The sequence below is a fragment of the Anarhichas minor genome, unplaced genomic scaffold, assembly GCF_050575085.1.
Source record: "Anarhichas minor isolate MPS153535 unplaced genomic scaffold, ASM5057508v1 ptg000017l, whole genome shotgun sequence".
Taxonomy (NCBI): domain Eukaryota; kingdom Metazoa; phylum Chordata; class Actinopteri; order Perciformes; family Anarhichadidae; genus Anarhichas; species Anarhichas minor.
Window position 1 is genome coordinate 13428620 of NW_027466463.1, and position 25051 is coordinate 13453670.

At 40.3% G+C, this 25051-nt stretch overlaps 1 protein-coding gene across 1 annotated transcript; it reads left to right on the top strand.

Moving 5' to 3' along the window:
- Window positions 1-5205: 5205 nt before the first annotated feature.
- Window positions 5206-23952, top strand: gfra1b (gdnf family receptor alpha 1b). Its single transcript, XM_076093740.1, has 10 exons — window positions 5206-5245; window positions 5571-5879; window positions 6606-6689; window positions 14834-15012; window positions 15753-15925; window positions 16095-16204; window positions 18150-18284; window positions 19198-19397; window positions 21668-21715; window positions 22146-23952. The coding sequence occupies exons 1-10, from the start codon at window positions 5206-5208 to the stop codon at window positions 22296-22298; spliced, it is 1431 nt and encodes a 476-aa protein (XP_075949855.1). The 3' UTR covers window positions 22299-23952.
- The last annotated feature ends 1099 nt before the right edge of the window (window positions 23953-25051 follow it).

Here is a 25051-nt window from a genome sequence, read left to right on the forward strand (position 1 = left end):
TTTCTCTTAAGTTATACATGTTTTTACTTTATTTTTAGAGCTGTTGTTTGTGTGTTTGTTTGTCTCTTACTAGATTTCTCAAATATAGAACATTTTGCGTCTTCATTTTGGGACCAAAGAACACTTCATTCTCCGAATAAAGGACGTCTGCAATGGCTCAATATTGCACTTGAGCTGAAACTATGAACCAAAAAAAATTAAACATTAATTTCCTTTGAGAGCATGCCTGAAAAATCGACAGTATGAGATCAAATTTAAATTGCGGAATTTGACAGGAACCCATGATTCAGCAGGTCAGCAAAGCTGGTACAGGGTTATGTTTTCCACTAGATGGTACTGTAGTCTCTCTATATTTCATCCGTCCTATTCCTCCAAAGTGATCAGGGATGCTTATAACAGAATGTTTCCCTCGCAAATAGCTTATCTGTATAATAGAAGCTTGTTCTGTAAAACTAGCTAAATCTAAAAGGGGAAAATAAGAACCACAAATTTGTAACTGTGGCAGAAAAGAAAACACCAGAGCTAGTCTTTGATTTTCAAATTAAAAGACTTGAATCAGTGAACCAAGAAGCTAAATCCTCCAAAAGGGGGTCAAAGGATACAGTAAATCCGAGATGGTAGTAAGTTATGGTTATAAAGACATAAAGAGATAAAATAAAGAATATTCTGCTTGTGTTGTATTTTTTTAAGACTCTTTGCATTTAAATGATTAAATACTGGACAGTTTTCCTTTTTCCATATGTCACAATATGGCAAATCTATGCAACATACAAATAGACGACATACATAAGTTATTATTTAGTACTGCTTTAACAAGATTTGGTATGCAAAGGCAAAAAATATAACCTGCTATCATCGACAGTCTGTTATGTACAGATGAACAATAGTCAACAACGGTCTGTCTGTGTTAAGTGACAATCCAAACCCCTAAAATCCATGCCTAGTCTATATTTAGCTTCTTCAGAGAACAGCAGTTGATGTCACCTTATTAAATCCATGCTGGTCAGAACAGATTCTGAAGGTGACTATATTTCACAATGGGGGGGGGGGGGGAGTATCAAAACATCCCTATGAACACAAACACCCATGAATACAAAGTTCCCACTTTGAATGGATACAAAGTTCTCACAAAGCTCTCCCTTTATAGGGATGCAAACACACTTACCAACGTAACCAATTCATCCATTGCCCATCTTTTTTACCATATTTTGGATTTTGCCGTATTTTGGAAAATGAATGAACACACATATTGTCGATCCATATGCTCAGTGTGTTGGGCAATCTGGAGATTTGGCGAAAAATAGAAGTGTTTGGATCACACTGAGCCCAAACATGGCTAAATACACTGCTTCCACTCTTCTAGTTCCATGGTCCTCATGCACATCCACGCCATTCACAGTTTTTGGCATGGATGTGAGCCGTGTATTCAGCCATATTTTGGCACAACTGTGGGTGTTTGGAACACGGCGAGCATACAGATTGACGGTATATGGGGTTATGCTGCAGGAGAGGTTTGAGACGTTCTGTATATGTTTTTGTTCTTCTCAGGAAATCCTGTCACTGAAATCGAATTGCAAGCGTAGTAAACCAAGCTGAACACGGATTCGATTTTAGGGAGAACTGAACAACAACAAGAACAGCTATCTTTCAAGCTTACAAGTTGGTTAGTATTTGATAGCATAAAAAACACATATTGTGTTTCGTACTTATCTATTGAAACGCTTTGATTATTTACATGAATACACCTGTAATTTATATGATCAACCAAAGGACTGGCTGGTCCGTAACAACAAATGAATCCTTTTAACATGAGTTGAGTTATAGCATCCTGTCAGAGGTGCAGAGACCGGCCTAGGGACCCGGTGATTAGTTAGTGTTGATCTTGTGATATACACAGGACAATAATATTGATTAGCACCAAATAAATCTCATCCTGGACGTGTTCAGGTGCTGCGAAGGCTCCAGTGATCTTAAGGGACACATCAAGTGAACGATCACCATAAAGAGCTGGAGATGGATAATGCTGAGAGAGAGAGCTTTAAGGTAATAAAGGGCCCTGGCATGAATGAGCAAGGGACCGCAAATCTCGAGCCTCTTCCTGTTACCGGCTCTGTATAGATTTTTCATTTGTTTGAGTCGGACATATCATATGCAGGAAATACAACGTTAGCTACTGTCACTGGAAACTTAACAACTGATGGCTTCCTAACCTCCACGGAGGCTTTAATGAACAGCAATCAATCCCATCCTGAAGCTACAGCACTCCATCAGCGTATGGTTATTTAGTTATATAATGAATATGCTTTAACTGAGAGGTGGTATTGCAAGTTAACATTTAATACAGACCTATTACTGGTATCATGCAATTGTTTTTGCTTTACCAAGCGAATCAAAAGTTCTTGTACATTTCAAAAGTGAACAAAGATGTCACTTTAACAAGCCCAGCATGTACCAAATACATATTTAATGATTGTCTGTGAGTATGAAGCACTTATGCAGCTCAGGCATTGATATCGACGTATTGGTCTAACAGTCCAGTGCATTTACTAGGGGCCGTCCAGTAATCTCTAAACACTTCATTAGAGAGGACGAATTGCCACGCAGTTAACAATACAACTGAATATAGATTGCAGAAGAAGAAATATCTATTGGGACAGTATGAACGCCTGGATGGCGTTTTCGTGAGTCCACAATACAGCTTTACACAACACATAGACAAATCAATGTCTTTTACTTGGGATGGGAAATGTGAAGTGAATTACATCTAGTCGAATGGGTTTTTATTATGATACTAATGTAATCCACTGGGCACTCAGTCACAATTAATTAATCGGTCGTGCTCCAATCGATCCAATTTGCTGGCAAGCAGACAATCTGTTCTTCTCCTTTAAACAAGCTATTCATATGCAATATTTCCCCTTAATACTAATACTTTTTCCCAAATCTTTTGAATTTCAAAGCAACTGACACAATACAGTAGAGGAGGAATACGATCACTATCGCAGCAAACATTATTTCAGAGGAAATCGAATGAGTTGGTACAAACCTCACAATATCCTCAGGCCAGATCACAACAATCAGCCTCACAAAACACAGTGTTGTCTCTGCACCTGCTACATGCTCAGCAGTTTAGAGTCAGAACTGACTCCTGTCCTTAGTTGTGTTTCTTTAATATTCAGAGATATGGATTTTCGAGATGCTGCAGCTCACCCCTTTTCTACAACATAAATAAATGAACGTGCGATCGAACTTGATAGAACTGCACTGCTCCTCTTTATACTTTGGTTGTTTTAAACATGAGGAAGTTGCTGCTCGGGGGCATCAGAGTGGCCTGAGGCAAACTAAAGAGAATAAAGACGAATGAAAGGTGGTTTGGCACTGAAAGGGCTTTGTTCTGTACGTTTGACCGCATGGCAATGCAGCATGAAATAGTTGAATCTATATTTTATTGATGGGCAAGATCCTGACACATCTTCAATTGCATTTCTGATCAATTCTGATGTTTTGTTTCTTTTGATATTAGCACAGGTGGTCTTTTTTTAAGGAGGGGGGGGGGGAGCCCACTTCCACTATGACATAAGGGGGCGAAATCCTGCAGAGGTGCCTTCAAGCAAGGCACTGTCCATTTTAGATGCATTTCATGTTGAACGGCGTGCATCTGGGAGCGATATGTCATATAGTGTTTATAACAAGCTACTTTTGGTATAATAGGTTTTCATTGTTGCCCTCCTACTCGTCATGGACAAAATACTGTTATATTACAAGCCTTTTTCTGTTGATGTATGTGGACAAAATGCTTTAAAGCATTACAACACATACAATCAGGACATTTTAATGTAGCTTTCAAACACAATACATACTGTAAATGTAAAACAAGTGGAACATTGATTATATTGGCACCTTAATGGTTTCTGCAGAATATCGGGAACGGAAAACTGTAATCTCCAAAAATCCTGCACCCAGTACATTCTTGAGTGCTACGTCTAATTTCTTCACTCATTCTCTGTACCTGTTTTTTTTTTTTTTGTTCAGAAAAACAAACTTTGATAGAAAAGGTTTTGTCAACAGTTATCGCAATGTATATGCTAACTGCAATTGCAGATAAAGAAGCAATATCATCTTTTGCCCAATGTCCAATTTCTTTCAATTTTAGGGATTGAAATACTTTTAAACTTTTAAACATCCTACAACAAAGACGGCTGCAGGCCACCCACTCTCTCGAATTAAAGTGCTGAAGGCTATTAATAGATTCCATACATTTGAAGAGCTGAGCTGAGAGGAAAAAAGACTTAGTGAGGTACCGAGACACTTAAAAATCGCTGCAATTTAGCTATTCGACAGGAAATACACTTAATATGTGTTAGGTTCTCGTGTTATGCAGGCCTGCAGGTTACATAAATATATAATGGGCTATTATAAACGTTGATTTTCCCCAGAGTTCATAACTCGATCCAGCTTAAATGCTCTTACTGCTGTAACCTGCTCGCTGCTGGCCATCAATTCGCTTCGACCGTCATAGCGGTATGCAAATTGAGGGCTGTTAATGGGAATATTAAGGTTATTGTGCGCAGATATATACGCGTGACGTCACGCCCTCACCCGTTGCATCCCAAACCTCTCAGTTTGTCACCGGGAGTGGAGGACACACCGGATCCAACGGGGACGCTTTTGTCTTTCCACCTGCGAAACGGAATGGATCTTTTTGTTTTTCCTCCAGCTTTCGGGGATGTATAATTTAAACACAGGCTATTGATGGGCAATCAAAGTTACACTGACACGTTTATCAAGTTGGACTGTGTTGGTTTAGTTTCCCTGTGAGTCCGTCGGACTCTGTGCGGTCGCGGCTGTAAAGTTTTGTCCTCCAATCCAGTGAAGGCTCCGGTGTCTGTGTACGGACGTAAGGGGTTGATGGGAGCAGGGCGAGGTGGAAACGCTCCGCCATCGGCGCGTCTCTCTCTCTCTCCCTCTGTGCGTCTCACTCGCGTTCAGTCGTCTAAAACTCCGGCAGGTTTGCACCGATGTGGTTTTAGCTGCTGGACTGGAGAGTTTTGGATTCTCACTTTTGGATCTACGGGATGCAGCATCATCATCACCATCATCATCACATGAACTCGCATTATGTACAACCCGAAGAAAAGCGGACCAGTGTGACAAGTTTATTTTAAATCACCAAAACACCTCTTTAAACCCCCCCCCAAAAGCGCAATGATTTTAACCGCTTTTGTCATGATATTGTCCTTTCCGGGTAAGTGACGCATTCATCTGTTAAATGATATTCGGGCTGTTGTATGTTATATTTGAAAACTGCGCGTCTTCCTTTGCGGTTCAACTTGAAACACGCAGCAAACACATGGCCAAACGTGTTAGATCTCTGATTGTTGCGGCACGATTGCAGAAAGTTTCTTTGTGTATTATTTGGCAACAAAACAATTAAGGGCTCTCCAATTAAATCATGTTAATTGACTGATTATTTAGCCTCTTGTGTGTGGCGCGATGTTGACAAATTAGTTCACATCGGAAAAACCCAAATATCTCCCTCTTGACTCTCTCTCTCTCTTGTAACTCCCCAGACTCGGTGTTCACCTTGAAGGGGGACGTCAGCTCGTCCTCCCGGCCCACCCGCCCAGACTGCGTAAAGGCCAGCGAGCAATGTCTGAAGGAGTACAGCTGCAGCACCAAGTACCGGACGATGAGGCAGTGCGTGGCGGGCAGGGAGAGCAACTTCAGCGCGGTCACCGGTACGGAGGCGCAGGGCGAGTGCCGCAGCGCCATCGACGCCATGAAGCAGAGCACGCTCAACAACTGCAGGTGCCGGAGAGGCATGAAGAAGGAGAAGAACTGCCTCCGGATCTTCTGGAGCATATTTCAGAGTTTACAGGGTACGCGGCCTGTTCATCATCACTTGAGTGATCAGTAAGGTCACTATGAAAGAATGTATACGTGGTGGGATTATTCAGATCCTTTTACTTTGTAAAAAAAAAAAAAAAATCCCCTTAGAAGTAAAAGTCCTGCATTTAAAAATTCGATTTAAGTATTTTCTATTTCTACTAGTAGGTATAGTTTAATCTGAAATGATGCATTATTTTTACAACATAATCACACTGTAATGCTTTAGGTGTGAAATCTGAAACTGCAAATAAATATATGCATTGGAGTGAAATGTAGATCAAAAAGTGAAACACATATGGAAAGTACAAGTACCTCACTTTTGTGTTTCCCTCGAGTAGTTGAATACGGTGACTTCCACATTGACTTAATCCTCCTTCTCCTGTAAATCAGTCAAACTGCAGTAAGACACATTCCCATGTTGTACTCGTTCCCCAAAGTAACACCTATACGTGAGACAGATAATTGCACTTGTAACACAGTGAACCATAAGCTCAACCTTTCGCACAAGTCCTATTTAGTAATTACATGACAACACATCGTTTACAAAACAAGCAATGTCAATACTAGTAATTAACAAGGGACAAGCTATTTAGTATAATTGATGGGCTACTGTTCCAGTATCAGATAACATCCACCGACACCACCTACGTTTACACAAACGTACACACACGCCATTTCAAGCATATTGTTGACAATCCTTTTTTTTCCCCATGCAGGTAATGATTTGCTGGAGTACTCTCCATATGAACAAGTCAATAGCCGGCTCTCGGATATCTTTCGCTTGGCCCCCATCATAGCTGGTAAGTCGCTGCTTTTACGCTGCCTGACATTCCTCAGGTTTACGTATGGACACTGTGGAAAGTTAAGTCCTCGCATACACAGAGCCATTACTTCTCAGTAGTGCTTCAAACCCAGTTTAAGTCACCGGCATCGCCGTTACAAATCTGTCACTGTTTGACAACCACTCTTTTCTACTGCTGTGTGGTTTCAGGCTGCAGCTTTCAACGGCCATTATCCATCACAAAAGCTTTTATCTGCCACTGTGACCCGCCGTATACAAAGCACAGTAATTTAGTATATTTCACAGTTGAGCTTTCAAAGCAGTGATGAGGGGTTTGCATGTTTTTCCACTGTCACAGTAATGCTGGATGTGGCGTTTATGTGCTAGTTTTCAATTCATTACCCTTTTAGAGTAAAGTCTGTGTTGTTTGAGCTCCAGGAGCTTGCAGTGTGCTGGATGCCTTGATTGTAAAAAAACAAAACAAAAAACATAAATGTTGCTTGCTGTTTGTTGCGAATCTAAAAGCCATATCCAGTATTTCCTCAAATATGAATAGAGTGCAGGTGGACTTGGGAGCATACACCTAAGCAGGGCCGTATTTAGATCTCACACACACACACATACACAGAGGAGCAATTAACTATCTGTCTGCGTTCAATGGCACTGATAGAACAAGAGCTGTGTGTGTGTGTGTGTGTGACAAGTGCAGCACTCTCTGGCACCCTTCGGTGTTGGGCTTTCTGGCTGGAGGAGGGCGTCTGCCGGCACTAGCCAGCTACCATTTCAGTAAAGAAAAAAAGGGTCATTCGATTTTCTCTCTCCCTCTCTCTCTGGCTCTCCCTCTCTCTGTCTGGCTCTCGCTGTGATTGAATCCACTTAGCGTATCAAAGTGGCTCTGCTCCACATGCGCTGACATAATGGCTAACTGTATTTTAAACAGAGAGTAAAAAATGTTTTTATCGGAATTTCGGATTTGTCTCCTGTGCTGGAGAAGAATTGCAAAAAAAGAAACTGAATTTGGGAAAGTGGTTAAGGATTCATAAGCCTTCCAGATAATGTGACTACTAGTAAATCAAAACAGCAATTATTTATTTTAGGCCAAGAGAAAAAAAGCAGCTTGGAACAATCAGGGAATGTTTTTTTTTAACCACAAACTAATTTGCATAGTGTTGTTTAGATGAGACAGCAGAATCCACTGAACAAATATAAAATGCTTTAATCTTGATGAAGATATATTTCAAAAACTGATCTGCTGCTGACGCACCTTTCCATCAAAGTCAGTGACTGACTGTGGAAGACGTGGCAGGTTAACTATCATAAGAAATCACCGACGTGTATGCAAGTTTGTGAGCAACATAAATCGAGTATAGCAGAGGTGGAGCCGGAGCTGAAGAGCCAGTTTAATGTATAGCAGTGTAAACAGCCAAAGGCTCTGAGACAAAATAAATCACTTAATGGGTTAGGTATCAGGAATCCATTTGCCATAAGTGACCTCATTCCTGTTTGCAACTAAGCCAGGCCTCAGGCCAACTGCAGTGTAAAATAATGCACATGAGAGTCCATACCACGTCCCCTGGGTCAACTACTAATATGATGCTCACTACTGAATGGCTGAAAATCAATGTTTGCTACGATATACATTTAGTCCATTTATATTTGAGATAAGTTTCAGCAAATGATGGAAACTAGATAGCTATGAAATTAGCAGACGCCGACCTACAGACTTTGTTAACCCCTCCACTCATCCTGTTTCTGATTTAATTGGATTTTATTTAATAGCTTTACATGTACACATGTTTTGTTGTATTATATAAACTACATTACTAAACATAAATATCTGTCAACACAAAGTCAACAAGACGAGAAGAAGAAGAGTCTACACCCTAGCATCAGTGTTTCGAGCTAAATGCTAACGACGATAAGCTAACAATGACAATTCTATGAAACCGATGTCAAAGAGGTGTGTTCACCATGTTCTCCATCTCAATGTAGCATGCTAACGTTTGCTAATGAGCACTAAACACAAAGTACAGCTGAGGCTGATGGGAATGTCATAGTTTTGCAGGTCATGAACTAAAGTACTGGACACAATTTTTTAGCTGAAGATGGCGAAAAGTCAGGAGATCACCAAAGTGATTACAAGTTATCCTGTGGAGGGACGTCTGCCATGCCAACCACGCGGTGGAGCTTTAGGAAAGGTTAGGGGAAATGTTGTCGCTGTAATTAACATTATTAACTCAAACCGAAAAGGCGTGACATCCGAGCCAATAACTGCTTGAATATAGTCTCCAGGAACTGTTGAAATGAAATGCTGCGTCATTTATAAATCGATGTACAAGTGCCTTCCAGAGATGTAACACAATGCTGCAGACCGAGGGAACGATGGGAATACAGCACTGCCCTTAACGAAAGGAAGAAAAACAAACAGCTGCTGTACAACACATCGTGTCTATGCCTTTAAAAATACTTTACTGGGGTATACTTGAGGCCATCAACAAGGAAAACTCGAATTCCACTGAGCTGAAGACAACTTCAGGTGATTCCAGACATGCAGTTTTGCAATCCCATAGCAAGAGCTACGAAAAGGACAGATTTCTGCAGGGTATATCTTGTACAATCACATTCCCAACTTAGTACTGTGAATGTGAGATACTTTTTAGAGACAAGATGAACTGATTCTGCATTTCCTCATCAAGGCTAACACCTGTGGTAGAAGAACACATTACATCCCAAGAGGGTCTTTGGAGTAGCACATACACTGCACGAGTAAGGGAATAAACTTATTTCTCAATGCCTCCCTTTGAAAATGAAAGCCCAGAGCCCAGTAAACTACCCCGACTCCTCCCAGTCTGTGCTCATACTGTAGCTCATCGGTAGTCTTCCAGAGAATCGAGTCGGTGAACAAGAGCAGAAGCCTGGCATGATGATCATCGCAAAGATCATCGCAAAGATCTCCAGAATAATTCGGTGGGTCTAGTTGCCTGTAGCAACAGATTCATCCTCTGTAGTCTTTGTCGTCTGCCACTGGCCCCTCGACTGCTCTTTCTGAACATCAGAGTGTAGAAACAATTTTATCTGCTGATCTTTTTTTTTTTTTTTTACACAAGACAGCTTTCAGCCATATCAGCGAATCATCTGAAGGCATTTCCTTTCACACACTTCTCCTTTGTTTTTCCGTTCTGCCCCTCTGTGGCCGCACAATAACGCAATTTATTCCAACCGAGTTAACCAGAGGGAGCTCGAAGCCCCAATATTACACACAAGTCGTGGATTAGAAGTTTGGAATTCACTTAGATGCTGTGCAATCAAATATTAAAACGTAAGCATTCAGTGGCATGAAGTGAAACAAACTTTATCACATTTATTAGCGTGCGTATTGTATTTCATAGCATTGCCTTCCTCATAACAGAAAGCATATTAGGTTTGTTTTACATAACATGAGATACCTGAAGAGTGCATAGAGCACTTGTGGTTGTTTGCACACGATAGCACCAACATCTGTAAAACTAAATGTAATGGAAGCTGTTGAATGACCACCAGGGCACCATGAAAAAAATCACAATAGCAAAAAACAGCACTTCCTGAGAGTTGTTGAGTTTGTGTTGAGGGTACCGCCTTAAAATATTGAGGTGTAAAATACCTGAAACTCGCTTTGTTACTTGTGTTTTCACAATTTTATTTGGCAATTTCATGCAAATACAAAAAATGTATTATATGACTCATCATCCAAGCGGATATTCACTCGTGGTTGATGCAGGGGAATAGCTAATCATGACTTTCAGATAAGAAAATAAAACGCTGCCGGCTGCAGGTGACACAGGATGAGGTTTTCGACCAAATATGGAATCATTTGACGGGAGCTGACCACACCCTGCACCCACACGCACAAACACGTATGTACACAAACACTTAATCATTCTTACTGTGCATTTTCCGCTGCATAGAGATCCTCATCTACATGCAAATCATGCTGCACACCTCCCATTCATTGACAGTGACACACACACATCCTCTCGGTGCCTCCGGCTTTTCTTACATCTCTCAGATTGATATCCGTTCATGAATATACAGGTTCGTGGTTTTAACTACAGATGCCTGAAAGTTGGAAGGAAGAAAACAAAAGAAAGAGAAAGAAAGTCCTCTAAAGTAGTATCATTTGGCAACGGCTGATGGTGAGACGGAACGTAGACAGTTTTTATTTTGAATTGGCCAAGCTGAATACCAGCCCTTTGGTCTGAGTACATAACTGACATTCTGAAAAATAGAAGGCAAAAGTGGGTCTGGGCATCCACATATCTGACTCACCCATTGCATCGTCAGGTGCAACCACAGCGATTTATGCTCATACTTTATGTTCTCGCCCCCCGTATCCTGCAGTCATCTGAACCTTAACCTCATCATATATCAGAATCACACTGAATATGGCAGACATGAGCAATGCAGAGGCTATTGCACTTATGTTTGAATGAATTCAGGATGAATGACTATGGAGGATTAAATGGAAGGGGAAAAAAGCGATAGCTGCTGTGGTATAAACTAAGTGAGATTTTGCTAATTACATGGGTGCACTTAATAAATGGGTCTTGGGTCTGGTCGTAAATACTGGGACACTGGCAGGGATTTAGTGACGCTGGCAGGAAGCCTGGTGGAAGGCAGGGTGCCATGAAGGAGTGGACCCTGACCACTGCTGTTTGCTTTCCATTATGGGAGATGAAGAGGGCATTAAGTGGAGGGATACGTTTAGAAGGATTAAATAAAACAGCAACAAATTCATACCATTATTTAGGGCTGCACGATTAGGGCCAAAACGACAATCAGGATTTTTTTTTCATCAATATTTATCACTATTATTCATTGATTCAGGGGAAAAAATATAACAATGCTGGTCATGTTCATTGACTGAGCTAAATGTTTTTAACTGACCCTGTGTAGACGGCTTCATAGCAATCCACTTTTTAAATCGAGATCTCCATGCACACAGCTGGCACGTGAGGTTTGGTCTGATGGTCACACTAATACTCTGTATTACTATAATCTGTGTTCCATGGATATGGGAGGATTTACATGTCATACACGGATAACAAAAAGGGCAATTCTAGGACCACATGTTCCTATGTTCAGAGAACAAAGAAAAAGTAGGCTTGAGCAATCCATGGCTGATTATTATCTCGAACTGCTGCACTGGAATTAAACCCGAAAGAGAAAGGAGGTTTAAGGACGAGCTCTAATGCTTCTGGTGCTCTTAATTCCATGTATCCTGTGCAAAGAGATGATTATTCCATCTAAGCCGGCATCTACAAGCAAAAACAAATAAAGGGGATTGCACAATCTGATGCATGATGCGTGCTGACGTTAAACCATGCAGCCTTGTTCTGGAGTTTCTTTAGCTTCATGGCACACAACCTCATGTGGCCCACATATGTAGCATTGTTTGCTAGTGTGGTGTTAGTTATAGTCGAGTCTTTATTCTTGTGTTCAATATAGTGAACGCAGCACCTCCCCCCCCCCCCCCCCCCCCCAGGACACCATAATTAAGCTCTTCTTTGAGATTCATATTTAACCCTACCTGGCTGGCGGTCCTTCAAAAAGGTATTTTGTGTCAACCTATTAGGGGTCAAGGGTCAGGTTCCAGTGTCTGCTGCACTTGGCTTGTCATTTGGTCTACATCAATGGCAACATGGTGGCCTTGCTCAAGGGCTGCAACTGAAGACGGCACAGTGAGATTTGTTTTTCTTAAGCCTGCAGGTCTTTGAACAAGATACGTTCAGACGGACATCTAGGATTGCAGTTCTTGGCATGCACTTCAAGATCAATACACCAACGACACAGTAAACTAGAGTAATGTTTGGTTAAATGTATGAATTTAACTGATAAGTTGGAACAATGTCAATCACAAGTCACCATTTTTGTTGTTTTTTGTAGTTTTTTGTTTTGTCAGAGATGCTGCATGTCATAGATAACCATGTGAAGAAAGACATTAAGACAGTAACAGCATTACAGGAACAGGGAAAATTTGTTTTCTAATGATTACAGTCATAGTTAAGCAGCTCAGAACAAATCACAGTCAACAAATAATCTTCAACAGAGCCTTGTTTGTATGACTCATTGCCCAGCCCTGTCTCCTAGAAATGACCTTTCATTCAACGAATCTGCACTGTGTATTATGTTTTGAGGGAAAATAATTTGGACTTGGATTACGTTTGCTTTTTGACGCATTACAAATAAGTTTCAAATGAGCTACGGAAGTCTACGTAGGGAGGAAGTCGGGGTGGTGGATGGATCCAAAACCACAGGGCTTTCAACCAGGAGACAGCGGTTTGTGTCCCATGTGAACCAAGTACTTTGTTGCCTAAACATGACCAAGGAGTAGTTTTGTTTTGCCTTAACATGACCAAGTACTTTTGTTGCATTTTTGTTTTGTTTTAAATTCACAGCCATTTCAAGCCAAACCATGTTTTTTACTCAAACTAACCAAGTAGTTTTGTAGCGTTTTTAGTTCAATTTTGTTTCAATGTACAAGGTTAACAACTGAAACTGTTTTCTTGGAGACAATATGTTTCCCTCAAAATGTAATTGACAGTCCAACATGGATTGTACGCCTGAAACAGAGAAGATGTTACCCAAAATTAGCTTATTAAATGCAAAAATGCTTTTTTTTCTTTTGTGTGTTGCGTCTATATGGAGTCCCATTTTGCTCTTGGTTACTGTAATTGAGGCAGAACTGTCACACCTATGGCTTGAGAGCTACAAACACCCACTAAAAGATCACAGCTCACATCTCCAGGCACTTGTCAGATGTAAGTAATGGCTTTTGTAATATGTGATTAACCCTAGGTTCAAGAATGTATTCAGATTTAATCATGACTCATGCTGTGGTGCATGAAACAGTGCAGTGAGCTTCAATTCCACCTCAAAAGGCAGATTTACAGAATTCATTCTTCCACATCGAGGCTGAGGGTACAGTTTGTGTTACTGCGCAGAACTCAGTCGGGCAAGAAGGACTTTTTACCAACAAATAGCAAAAATTAGATGTGAGAGTCATTATGTTGGCCATAGAGTGTTTTGGCTGGGCTGTGATGGAAGGACTGGCATACTGTGATGGGACTGGAAGCAAATATGGGTGACTTGGTTTCTGTAACTCAAAGTACGGAAAATGCAGTGTCTGAGCAGGTGTTTGTATTTTCACGGTGCACATTTCGGTGTTTTCTGTCAGGCTGCGGATCACAAAATCACCTTCAAATGACATGCATAAGACGATGTGATGAGGAAAACAGCAACAGTCACACAAACACACACTGGAATATTCTAACATGAGCGGTATGGTCTAACTATGGTTTTCTGTTGCACACATAAGGTTTGATCATAAATACCAGACTTAGTGAAGTCACAGAGGGGGATCTGATAACAACCTGAAGTACACAATTTAGCCGGAGAATTTAAGTTCAAACGTGTCACGAAGCAACTGCAACAAATGGAGCAACTGGAGCAACAAATTGGAGCAATAATTCATAATTAAACCTCTGTAAAAGATGTTCACTCATATATTGTTGCGTTTGAAAATATGTCTGCGTTCTACGGGGCTCACAGCTCTCATACAGTTGAGCTTTTTCATTTTTAAAGAGGATTACAGTAATGTTTGGGGACATTGCGTAAATATTTGTTCTGGCTATGACTTTGGGATGAATAGCAACTTCCTATTATTTGGATTATAATTCATGTCAATAATGACAAAATGTATTGTATTTTATCTACATCAGGGTGTATTTTCCAATGCACCTAAGACACACTGAGAGACTTCCTTAGGACTGTGGATGGGAATGCCCAATTTCTGCTATTTAATTAAACTGCCGGGGACAAAGTAAAGAGGTAAGGGTATTACATAGCGACAAATGATGGTGGAAATGAGGAGTGTAACATCTTTTTAAGAAATTGCTGGGCAAAAAATGATTTCCTCATGATGCCTTTCTTTCTTTTCACTTAAATTGACTCAAATATCTGTCATCATTTTTTGTCCATCTCTTACCCGCACTGTGTCTTCTAATCTGATTCACTCGAGACTACCTTCATTTTGAAGAACTGGTCATTTACAATGTAACCTGTGCAAGAAAGTAATATCTCTTATACCAGGGAAATATAAAACGATGTATCTCTCTTCTTTCGAAGTTGAGCCGGCATCTACAAAGGAGAACAACTGTCTGAATGCTGCCAAGGCCTGTAACCTGAACGACACGTGTAAGAAATACCGCTCAGCATACATCAACCCCTGCACTAGCAGGGTGTCTGCTTCTGAGGCCTGCAACAAGCGCAAATGCCACAAGGCCCTCCGACATTTCTTCGACAAGGTAACTAAGCATGTTAATTCTGAGAGCTGCTCTTTGTGTGTTTAAATCAACATCTAAACCAGGTGTCAAATGTCGAAGGAAAAAATGCTATTTTTGGACTTTTGAGTCCAATCTCTCGGTAAAAGTCTGTTACTTATCATAACGCTTAACTCTACTGAAAGCTACTGTTAACGTTGGGAGGCAGCAAGAGTGGATCTGAATCTATGACCTCATTCAAACAAGCCATTCAAATGTGTTTTGGGTGATCTGATTGCAGTCGGATAGTGCTTGACCACATAAAAGTACAGTTGTAAGTGCACAGCAAAACGTCCTCCGGAGGTGGTCTGGGGCACATTGTGACCCCGTTGAACACAAGCACAAATAGAATTGCGTTTTCAATGCACTTACAACAACTACGTGGGCGGACATACGTAGTGCAAGCCTTCCTCTCAGCCCTTTCAGAGAGGGTTCTCAATCGGATCTCACACATGTAGTTACCAAGTGTAACTGTAATCATATCTAGATACAATCTGGATACGAGACACATTTTAATGCCAGGTGGAAAGCGGGTCTCTGTTCACATTTTGTCACTATTTAACTACAAGGTATCTTATACACTGGGAAAGGTAAGTTACCCAGCTACTCTACAGGTGGAAGTTGCATTGGAATTTGAAGATCTCTTTTTAGACAGCGAAGAAGAAGACAGTTTTGCAGATATAAATGGACACCTTTATTTTTTAAATTTTCTTTCCAAAATAAAGGTTCCGACTAAATACAGCTATGGGATGCTGTTCTGCTCCTGTCCAGCGGGGGATCAGACGGCATGTGCAGAGCGCCGACGACAAACAATCGTGCCCGTCTGCTCCTACGATGACAAAGACAAGCCTAACTGTCTGTCTCTTCAGAACACATGCAAGACCAACTACATCTGCAGGTAGGGAAGGCAAAGAGGGATCCTCAATAGACTTCATCTGTTTTTCCAAATATGTCGTCCAATGTTCTGAACCATTGCTTATAAATGTGACCAAGCACTTATCCTCGTATCGTAATAATAACAGCATCAGGAAATAAGCATCTATAATTTGGACCTCTGTTGTTTTTAGGTCAAGGCTGGCAGACTTCATCAGCAACTGTCAGCCAGAAGCTCACTCCATATCAGGCTGTCTGAGGGAGAGCTACGCTGACTGTCTGCTGTCTTACTCAGGTCTTATTGGTAAGTTCTCTGAGGCATTTTTAAATGCTGGGTAGAATGTAAAGCTATATTGGTAACTGGACCTAAAGTTGGACTGTTTTAGGAAAGTTGTCAGATGAACTTGCTGAAAGGCACTTTTTTTCAAATCATATACTGCACGTTATTTGTTGTCAGTCAATCGTTTGGTTATCAAACTTGTTTCTATTATTTACTCTTTGTTATCAGAATGATTAGAAGTGAGGTATACGGCTTTAATCCGATTAAAGGATTATGGCCCTCTTCACAGATTAGGTTTGGATAATTTGTCCCCACAGCTCCACTTGTTAAAGAATGAATACACGTCTGTTAATGTCGACATTTTGTCTAATTATAAGAGAAAGTATGTCATGAATCTGAAAACTTAAACCATTAACACTTGACAACACAGACTACACATACTATGGTGTTATATTATAGACTACAATGTTACACAGGCACTACTTCTTTGTAGGCTATGCTAACCTGCTAGTTGTGTGCATTTACACTAGTGGTGCAACGGATCATAAAACGCACGGTTCGGATCGTATCACGGATCAGAGTCACGGATAGGATCAAAGATCGGATCAGCACAAAAGAAGAAAGGGAGTGAATGTAACTTTTAGAGATCCCTGATCACGTTTTTTGCCGCAAATGCTAATTGATGATCATTGATGATCAATATTGGCAGATATAGATCCCTTTGTTGTTTGATTATACAGCTGGTCTACAAGGCTCCAGACTGTTTTTTTTGCCACCGTCCCAAAAAATAATTTCAACGCTCGGAAATCCGTGTAAACCATCAAAAATCCTAAATGTTATCTTTTACTTTGTTATAGTCATCTATAGTGATTTTTTCTTCATAAAAACACACAATTCAAATGATTAGGAAATAAAAGATTGTATTTTTATTGATTAAAACTAATTTAGCATTAACATTATTAGTTTTAATGAGGTATGTAAAGCTGCTTAGAGCTAGTGTAAACAGATCATAATTCATCTTTAATATCCATTTATGTTGTTGTGAAAACATCTCTTTCAAACAACTGGATTTATCATGATAACATCATGATAACGTTATAATTTAACCTTTGCCCAAGTCTCGTTTTTCAAGGATTGGTTGTTTACAATGTAACATCATCAGAGATTGGCGACTAGAAAAGCATAAATGCAGATGTCCTGAACTCATATTTTACTAAATATTGACGGATGACAGTCGTCAGTAAAACTTTATTTCACACTCTGATGGTTAACATCAAATTGTGTAATTAATCCGCGGTTCACATGCGCGCCGAACCGCGAGGGGAGGAATCCGTACGGATCACGGATCGACAGTGGTCCGTTACACCACTAAGTTACACGGTTAATTATAGCACTTTGGAGAAGTAGAGCTTATTTCCTTTTGTTCAGTCTTTCTTCCATCAGCAGGTTCCATTATGTAGAAAGGAAACATGTTGAGTGTTAGTTATGATATTTGAACGCGGGGCCTCTGTGACCAATTGCAAACTCAACAAGCAGACATTCTAATCTATACCATTCATATAGTACTTCACACAGGTAACACCCTCTAAAGTGGCCCCCTGGCTTCACCACAAACCTCGGTCTCTGCACAAAGAAATGTGCATGTACTTGCACAGCTAATAAGTATAAGCCTAATCAATCACGTGATTGCTATAAAAAAAAAAAAGGCAACAGATGCCACGATAGCCTATTTAAACTTAAACGGTTAAAGCCTTTGTAAAATGGAATTATATTTATGCATCATAACACAGCTCCACAATGAGGTACACTGCAAGTTCTGTAAAAAGAAATGTTTAAGTAAAGGCACTCTATAATACTGAATAAGCTCACTCTCATTGGCTGATCTAAACATTGAAATTGAAGTGGGAAACCAAAAGAGTCCTGAGACGAATGTTACAGTAACTAACAATAGTTCTCTTTTATGCTGCAGGTACGGTGATGACACCGAATTACGAGCGATCGCTCGGCATCAGCCTGTCGCCGTGGTGCGACTGCGGCAGCAGCGGGAACAGCAAGCCAGACTGTGAACGATTTGCAGAGTTTTTCATCACCAACCGATGCCTACGTGAGTTCCAGTACTGCAGAGATTATAATTTCCCCTTCCAAAATTGCACTATTCTTCACAGCATGAGGCCAAATTGACCTTTTGAAATTATAGACTGGGAGATAATGGCTGCAAGCTGTGATAGTACAGTATGTGACGGTCTATCATGTGTTCTCCTTTCATAGACAATTTGCTTTGACTGTGTACAGGCAACAATATCTTGAGCATTTTCTTTTGTATTTCTACTCATATGTGAATGCCCTTTCCACATTCAAATTTTAAAAGTATAACAGAGCAATTATAATTGAATGGCAATGTCCTAAATAACTCCTGCCCATTCGTTTTTTACTATGATTCAGACTAGATATTACAAAAAGGAGTTTTCGGCCACATTTCTTTTTTTTTTTGCTCAGGGAAAGGTATCTTCGATTAAATGTCAAATTAATGATGAAAAAAATGTACATTACATAAGTAAAGTTTTCTAATTTCAGGCGGTTATTGAGTTCCTTTTTGCAAATCATAGCTATTATAGGCAGACACTGCTTTTAAAAAATGCTCTTGAGAAAGGTCAAGTAATTTAGTTTCCTACACAATTATCCAAAGTATCAATTATAAGCAGCTTTTAGTTGGGCATGAGCGAAATGTTTTTGGCCATGCCACTTGCACTTATTTCCCCGGCAACGACAAAAGACATCTGCTATCTTGTTAGATGTGCAGACATTAACCAGAGGCTCAGAGGGCACGCTGCAGGATAATGCTTATGACATGTAATTAGAAACATTCTACAATTGAATCGAAGTAATGACATTGAATGCATATTTTCTCATAAATCCGTACACATTTTTCACTTTACATACCATTTAATTATATGTAAAATATCATTTTTTGTAAAAGGATCAAAAATATCACAAATTAATACGCTATATTCTTGCAGGAAATGCTATCCAGGCATTTGGCAATGGTACTGATGTCGGAGTGTGGCAGCCTCAACCCCCGATTCAGCCCACCGTACCAGAGGCCAGCATCACGCGGAGGGGCAAAGACCGAACCAGCAACGGACTGGATGCGCTCACGGACACGACCAAACTGGACCTAGATGAAGACTCTTTATATCACATCTGTGGGACCTTACAGGTGACGTTTTTTAAAGTACAGAGTTTGAAAGAGGAGTTGCAGTGTTTGATTACAGGAGGCATCTTTCTTGCTGACTTACAAAACTGATGTTTATTTTTGAAATATAAACGTAGAGAAAGAAGCGAAGACAAAATCACTTTTGCAACATTTTTTGACGCACAAACTAATCGAAAGAAACAAGCGACGATATGATAACACTATCCCGTCCACTCGGCAGTGCATTTTATTTGACTGCATAGTTTCTACACGCTGACAAGACGACAATATAAACTTTGCAGTGTTAGAATCAAATCCGGTAGCTTCTTTATTTAGAGATTTCTAACTGCCAGCCAGCTTATACCGCCACTTATCTCATTAACAAAGTCTTTATAAGGAATTCCTATCTGAAAGAAAAGGGTACCGCTACATTGCAAGGTCATTACTTTCAATACTATAATACTTTCAATTATCATAATATCTAGCCTACTTATCTTAATCTTAGTTTGCAGTGAGTGGATGTGCCTCTGCTCTACTTTTAAGGGACAATAAAAGAACAAACATGAAATCCCTCCACACCACAACAAATGTTTTGATTAACTTCCAGGCTTTTCATCCTGGTAGATGTTGAAGGCTTCAAAACCTCTGAGAAAAAAAAAATGCCTGAATCTAAATTGAGAGCTAAATATCAGGTGGAGATCTTTTCAGAGCTTCTGTCGGAGTTTTAGACGTCTGGCTCTGTCACCTTGATGGATCACGGATGCTTTTCTGATGGCATGCACAGAATCCCCCCCCTCCTGGGCAGAAAGATGAGACGTCGGTGTGGAGTCAGAGCTTCCAAAGCTGTCATGTCAAAGCTAATTGGTTGCCACAGTAACATCACAAATGGCCCACAGGGGTAGGGTGTCTGCTTCTGTGTGTGTGTGTGTATGCGTGCACACAGGGACACAGTATCCTGCTGAGGCTATACCACATTTTTGACTGCCAGTTTATGTTTACAGAAATTCCTGTTAGCTTTGTCACAACAATAGCTGCTCATGGTTAAATAATAAAGCATAATGGCTAGTTAACTGACTTGCTCTGACAGCGTCTGAAGAACAATTCAAGCTTCACGAATCACAAGAAAGTTCATTTTTGACCTTGTTAACCACTAAACTCTAATTAGTAGCTGCACTGGAGTTTCTGGAAATGGTAATTACTTTTGTAATACCAACTGCAATTGTAGAAAAATCACTTCAATGACATTTTACATAATAAATTGCATGTTTTTTGCTTCAAGGTGCTTTTAGGTACTCCAGCTCCGTTGAAAGTGTTTGGCTTCAGCAACACATTTCAGACCTGTGCTATTCTCTTCTGATAAATACTCCTGGGGCTATAAATGAGATGATATCACACATACTTTAAGGGGAGACAATCTATCATATTGGCTTTTAATAGCGATAATATGATTTATCACCGGTAGAAGCATCCTCCAGGAGGAAAGACCTCCTGTAGAGCAATTAATCACTCTTCTCCAGAATCCTGGTTCATAGAATTCTTTCTACTTAAAAACCAATGCGTTGAGTGTTTATTATGTTCCTAAACCACCACAGAGTCACTTTATCATTCTCTGTGCTCCACCTCTGTATCTGTGAGTGTGTGTTTGTTTGTGTGTGCAAATGCATTTGGGTATTTTCTTCTTTTTTTCATATGTGGCTGAAGAGGTTTGGAGGAGTCTGAGAAAAGTTTTAAAGTTATTAAACTGTCATAACCTTGAGCTGGCACAAACGGGGGATCTAACACGGACACACTTTTCACACAAACACGCACACGTCTATGCTCGAGGCGGAACGATTATACAAAGAGAGGTCCATGTAGGTCTGAACTGTGGGAATTGGTGGGCGCTGAAAGCATTATCATAAATCTCATTGTTGTGTGTTTTGCTGCATAACTGTGGGAGTTTGACTCGATGCCGTAATGGTTTTGCTAGACCTTGTTTTACTTTGAAGACAATGCCCTTCCTTTAGCCACAGTTCACCTTCCAGACAAAAACTATTTCTTCATTCAGCTACTGGAAATAATGTCTGCTCAGCGGTGTATTTCGGAGCATATTTGAACCAACGTCTGTGATCTTGAAATACAGGCAAACAGGATCAAATATGGTAGCCAGATAACCGCCACGCCCTAGGTTCGCTTCTCTCTCTCTCTCTCTCTCCCTATTTCCAGTGTCATCTGTATAATAAAGAAAAAACATGCCAAAAAAGAATGAAAATCAATGTTTCTCTGCCTTCTCTTCCTTTGTATCTTCCTTCTAGGCCCAAAAGCTGGTGTCAAATCTGACAGCGGATAATGCTCAATGTGTGGTAAGAATTGTTTTACTCCGTCGGTTCCATTCGAGGTTCCCATTAGGGCCCCAACAATAGATTTGTGAGGTCGATGAAGATGTTGATATTTGAATACGGGTCCCTTAAATTTGGTTATTAATGAATGAATATTAAGCACTGAGCTCAACATTTTACGGTCGAAAGAAGAAAAGCTTTTAAATGCGAATGAATGCACACTTTTAACGCATTATGTTTCTAAATTGCTAAATTGAAGTTCCGCTGGTATATAAAATATCATTTCTGACCTGATTTCGGAGGCCATCTGTATCACCAAATGTGCTTTGATTGTAGGTAAACAAGCTAAACATTCACGATAAAACCCACAGAATTTTTTTTTATTTTATTTCATCAAAAGAAATTGTGATCTTTCCACTCCATGTAACACTAAAGCTGTGGTCTTTTCCCTCAGAACCATCGACTGGTTGAGTCTAGCAGCTCAAATGCCAACGCTAGAAGCCCAGCAGCTGGACTCCCCCGCTTACACCCCTCAAGCGTGCTCCTCTCACTCGCCTTCGCTTTAACGCCAATGCTACGACGGCCTGAAGGTTTCCAGCTGTTGTAGGAGCCGAGGACTACGGATCAACACTTTTCTCTCTCTCTCAAGAAGTGATCCAACTCATTTTTGATTTCGACATTTGCCAAAGTGTGACACTGACGCCTTTTTTTTTTTTTCTTCTTCAAAACGGAAATAATCAACACAGCCCGGTGAGAGCGCTGACGTCAGACGACAGTGGATTATCGCCGAGCGGTCCGTTTTAAATGTTGCTGAACACAGACCCGCTGGAGCCGTTGCTGAGATATCCGCTCATTTGCCTTCCACCATTACATGCTGAGGGAACACTCACTTCTTTTGGGGAGTTCAACTCTGTGATCTGATAAGCATGTGAATAAAATTCACCTCTTTGGAATGTGTTGCAATCGGAGCACATTTGACTGAATGTGCTGAACAGTGTTTTTGGGGGGAAGGAGTGGGTCATTTCTGTATTACCTGTGCTTGGGTTTGTCCAGCCAATAAACCTGCTTCAGTTCAACAAAAAGAAAAACTAAGTGTTGTATAAAAGTGCTGATCTGTAATACGTCACAAGGGACCACTAACACATCTCATAGACACACTGAATGGAATAATAACTATTGAACTGATTTAAGATGCCATCACATCAGCCGGAAGAAAAGTAACAATTTCTCTTCTACATGTTCGGTACTAGGTAGAGATCAGTTTTGTAGATTTATTTGATTGTTATGGTTGTTTGTGGTTTTAATCACATCGCCTCTAAAAGAACATTTTGTAGATATGATACATAAAGTGAACACTCTATAACAGTATGCTGCCGTTAGCTTGTAACATATTGTCTGTGATGTTTTTTGGGAGTCTTTGTTAGGACCTGTCAGCGTTATCCAGTGTAACTGATTTATAAAATGTGACAGGATATGGTTCTTTAATTGTGTGGTTAAAGATATGACTGTTGTGTGGTTATATTTTGTTGTATGATTGCAAAGTGCATAATGTTATCTTAAACAGTACTTTTGTTTAGAACAAACCGTCAATGTGTAACAGCAACAAGAACATAAAGACTTTACATAAAGGGGTCTTTAATGGCAAAAACGAATTTATGTTATCTTTCTGTTCTACTGAGAGTGGAAATGTTGTGATGGTTTGATTGATTTTTTTTTTTTGTTAGAGAGATGAATATAAAATGTACATATTCACAAGTAGAACCAATGCCAAAAGACTGCTAGCAATTACTACGGAGACAAAGGAGACGAGATGAAAACACTTACATAGTTATTATGAACTTAATGACACACTAATTATCAAAGATATTCAAAGAATGTACAACATAAAGACAATGAACACTGAAAACGTGTCTTTAAACATCGTTGCCATTTCTAAAAATGTGTGAAATGTGCGAATGTGTCTGTAAAACCACTTCCAGATATTGTCCCTGCAGACATCTTAATGATGAGATTTGGGGTTCTTTTTTAAAGGTTTTGGTCAAATAATATGACGATCAGCTTTTATCTAATTTGACCGAAAGACATTAACAGGATAAACTTGAAGACATCTCATGCAGGAGGCCACTTTTATGTACAAATAGCCACGAACAACGTTTAAAAATATGTTATCTGTTCAGTGTTTCCCAAACAGCTGAAATAAAAATGGTGAACAGTGACTCATGCTGGTTTCTGAAATCAACAGAAAAAGGGATACATCTTGTTTTTTGGCTCATATCACTCCCTCTCCCCGATGCTAGTTCGTCTGTATTTTTAGCAACCAGGAGGGACACACTTGTAAAGCAGGACTATGAGATAGCGGCAGGCAGACAGGCCGCCATTGTCAGTCAGATCACATCAGTCCCAGTGCGGAGCGACACAGGCGGACAAGGACGCAGCCTGTAGAGGACAGACTGCTCAGTGGACGGGGGGGGGGGGGGGGGGGGACATGTCTCGCCAAGAATATGGCACACCTGTTTGGGCACAGTGATGGAGCACTTGACCTAGAGAGAGAGAGAGAGCCGAAGATTTATTCGATGTGTCAGAGAATCGAAAGGGCCAAAACACCGTCCTCGTGTTATACATGAAGGACACTGATAGAAAAAGGGATGTGTCGGGACTGGAGCTTCAGGAAATGTGGTTATAACAACATCAGATTTTAAAAAATGACGAACACCAACAATATATAGCTGTTTGCTCTGTGACGTACAGCTTTAAATCGCTGTCTAAGGAATATATAAAAAAACACACCATAACCGACATGTTCCTTCGACTGACACATCAAATGTGTATTGTTCCGCGGCTGAAAATAGGACCCAGAAAATGCGATTCATTTTAGAAATATTTGATAAACCTACAGATCCCAAAACCACCACACAGAAAACATGGTTTCAGAAGTGTTACACTCCTATCAGCAGCCATATTTAGAAGGGCATCAACAACTTGACACTAATTAAGCACAGTGGTCTTACAAGTTTTTTGCAATAGCCAAGACTCAAAAACAGGTTCTAGTGGCACACTATTCAAACTAATAACTCGTTGACCAGGTATGTTAAACCACGAGCACGTTGTCTGCTTTACACCGAGTTTTAAATTCTAAAAGACGCTTTTTGCCCAATAACTACACACGGTGATTACACACATCACTCAAAACTAAAAGCCTGTGTTGTTGCTTCACACTGCCATTGAAACACCACACTCAACTATGAATCGCTCGCACCCAGAATACACATTGGACAACACCTGCATCCAATTAGATAACTTAGAAATCAGAGCTCGAACACTATCAATAGGATTCAGGTTTGCTTTTTGGTGTGAACACTA

Excerpts from the sequence above, each read along its gene's own strand:
- gfra1b (XM_076093740.1), top strand. The coding sequence starts at position 5,206 with ATGATTTTAACCGCTTTTGTCATGATATTGTCCTTTCCGG. Across the intron at positions 5,246-5,570 it reads CATGATATTGTCCTTTCCGG|ACTCGGTGTTCACCTTGAAG; the intron begins GTAAGTGACGCA and ends GTAACTCCCCAG. Across the intron at positions 19,398-21,667 it reads ACATCTGTGGGACCTTACAG|GCCCAAAAGCTGGTGTCAAA; the intron begins GTGACGTTTTTT and ends TCTTCCTTCTAG.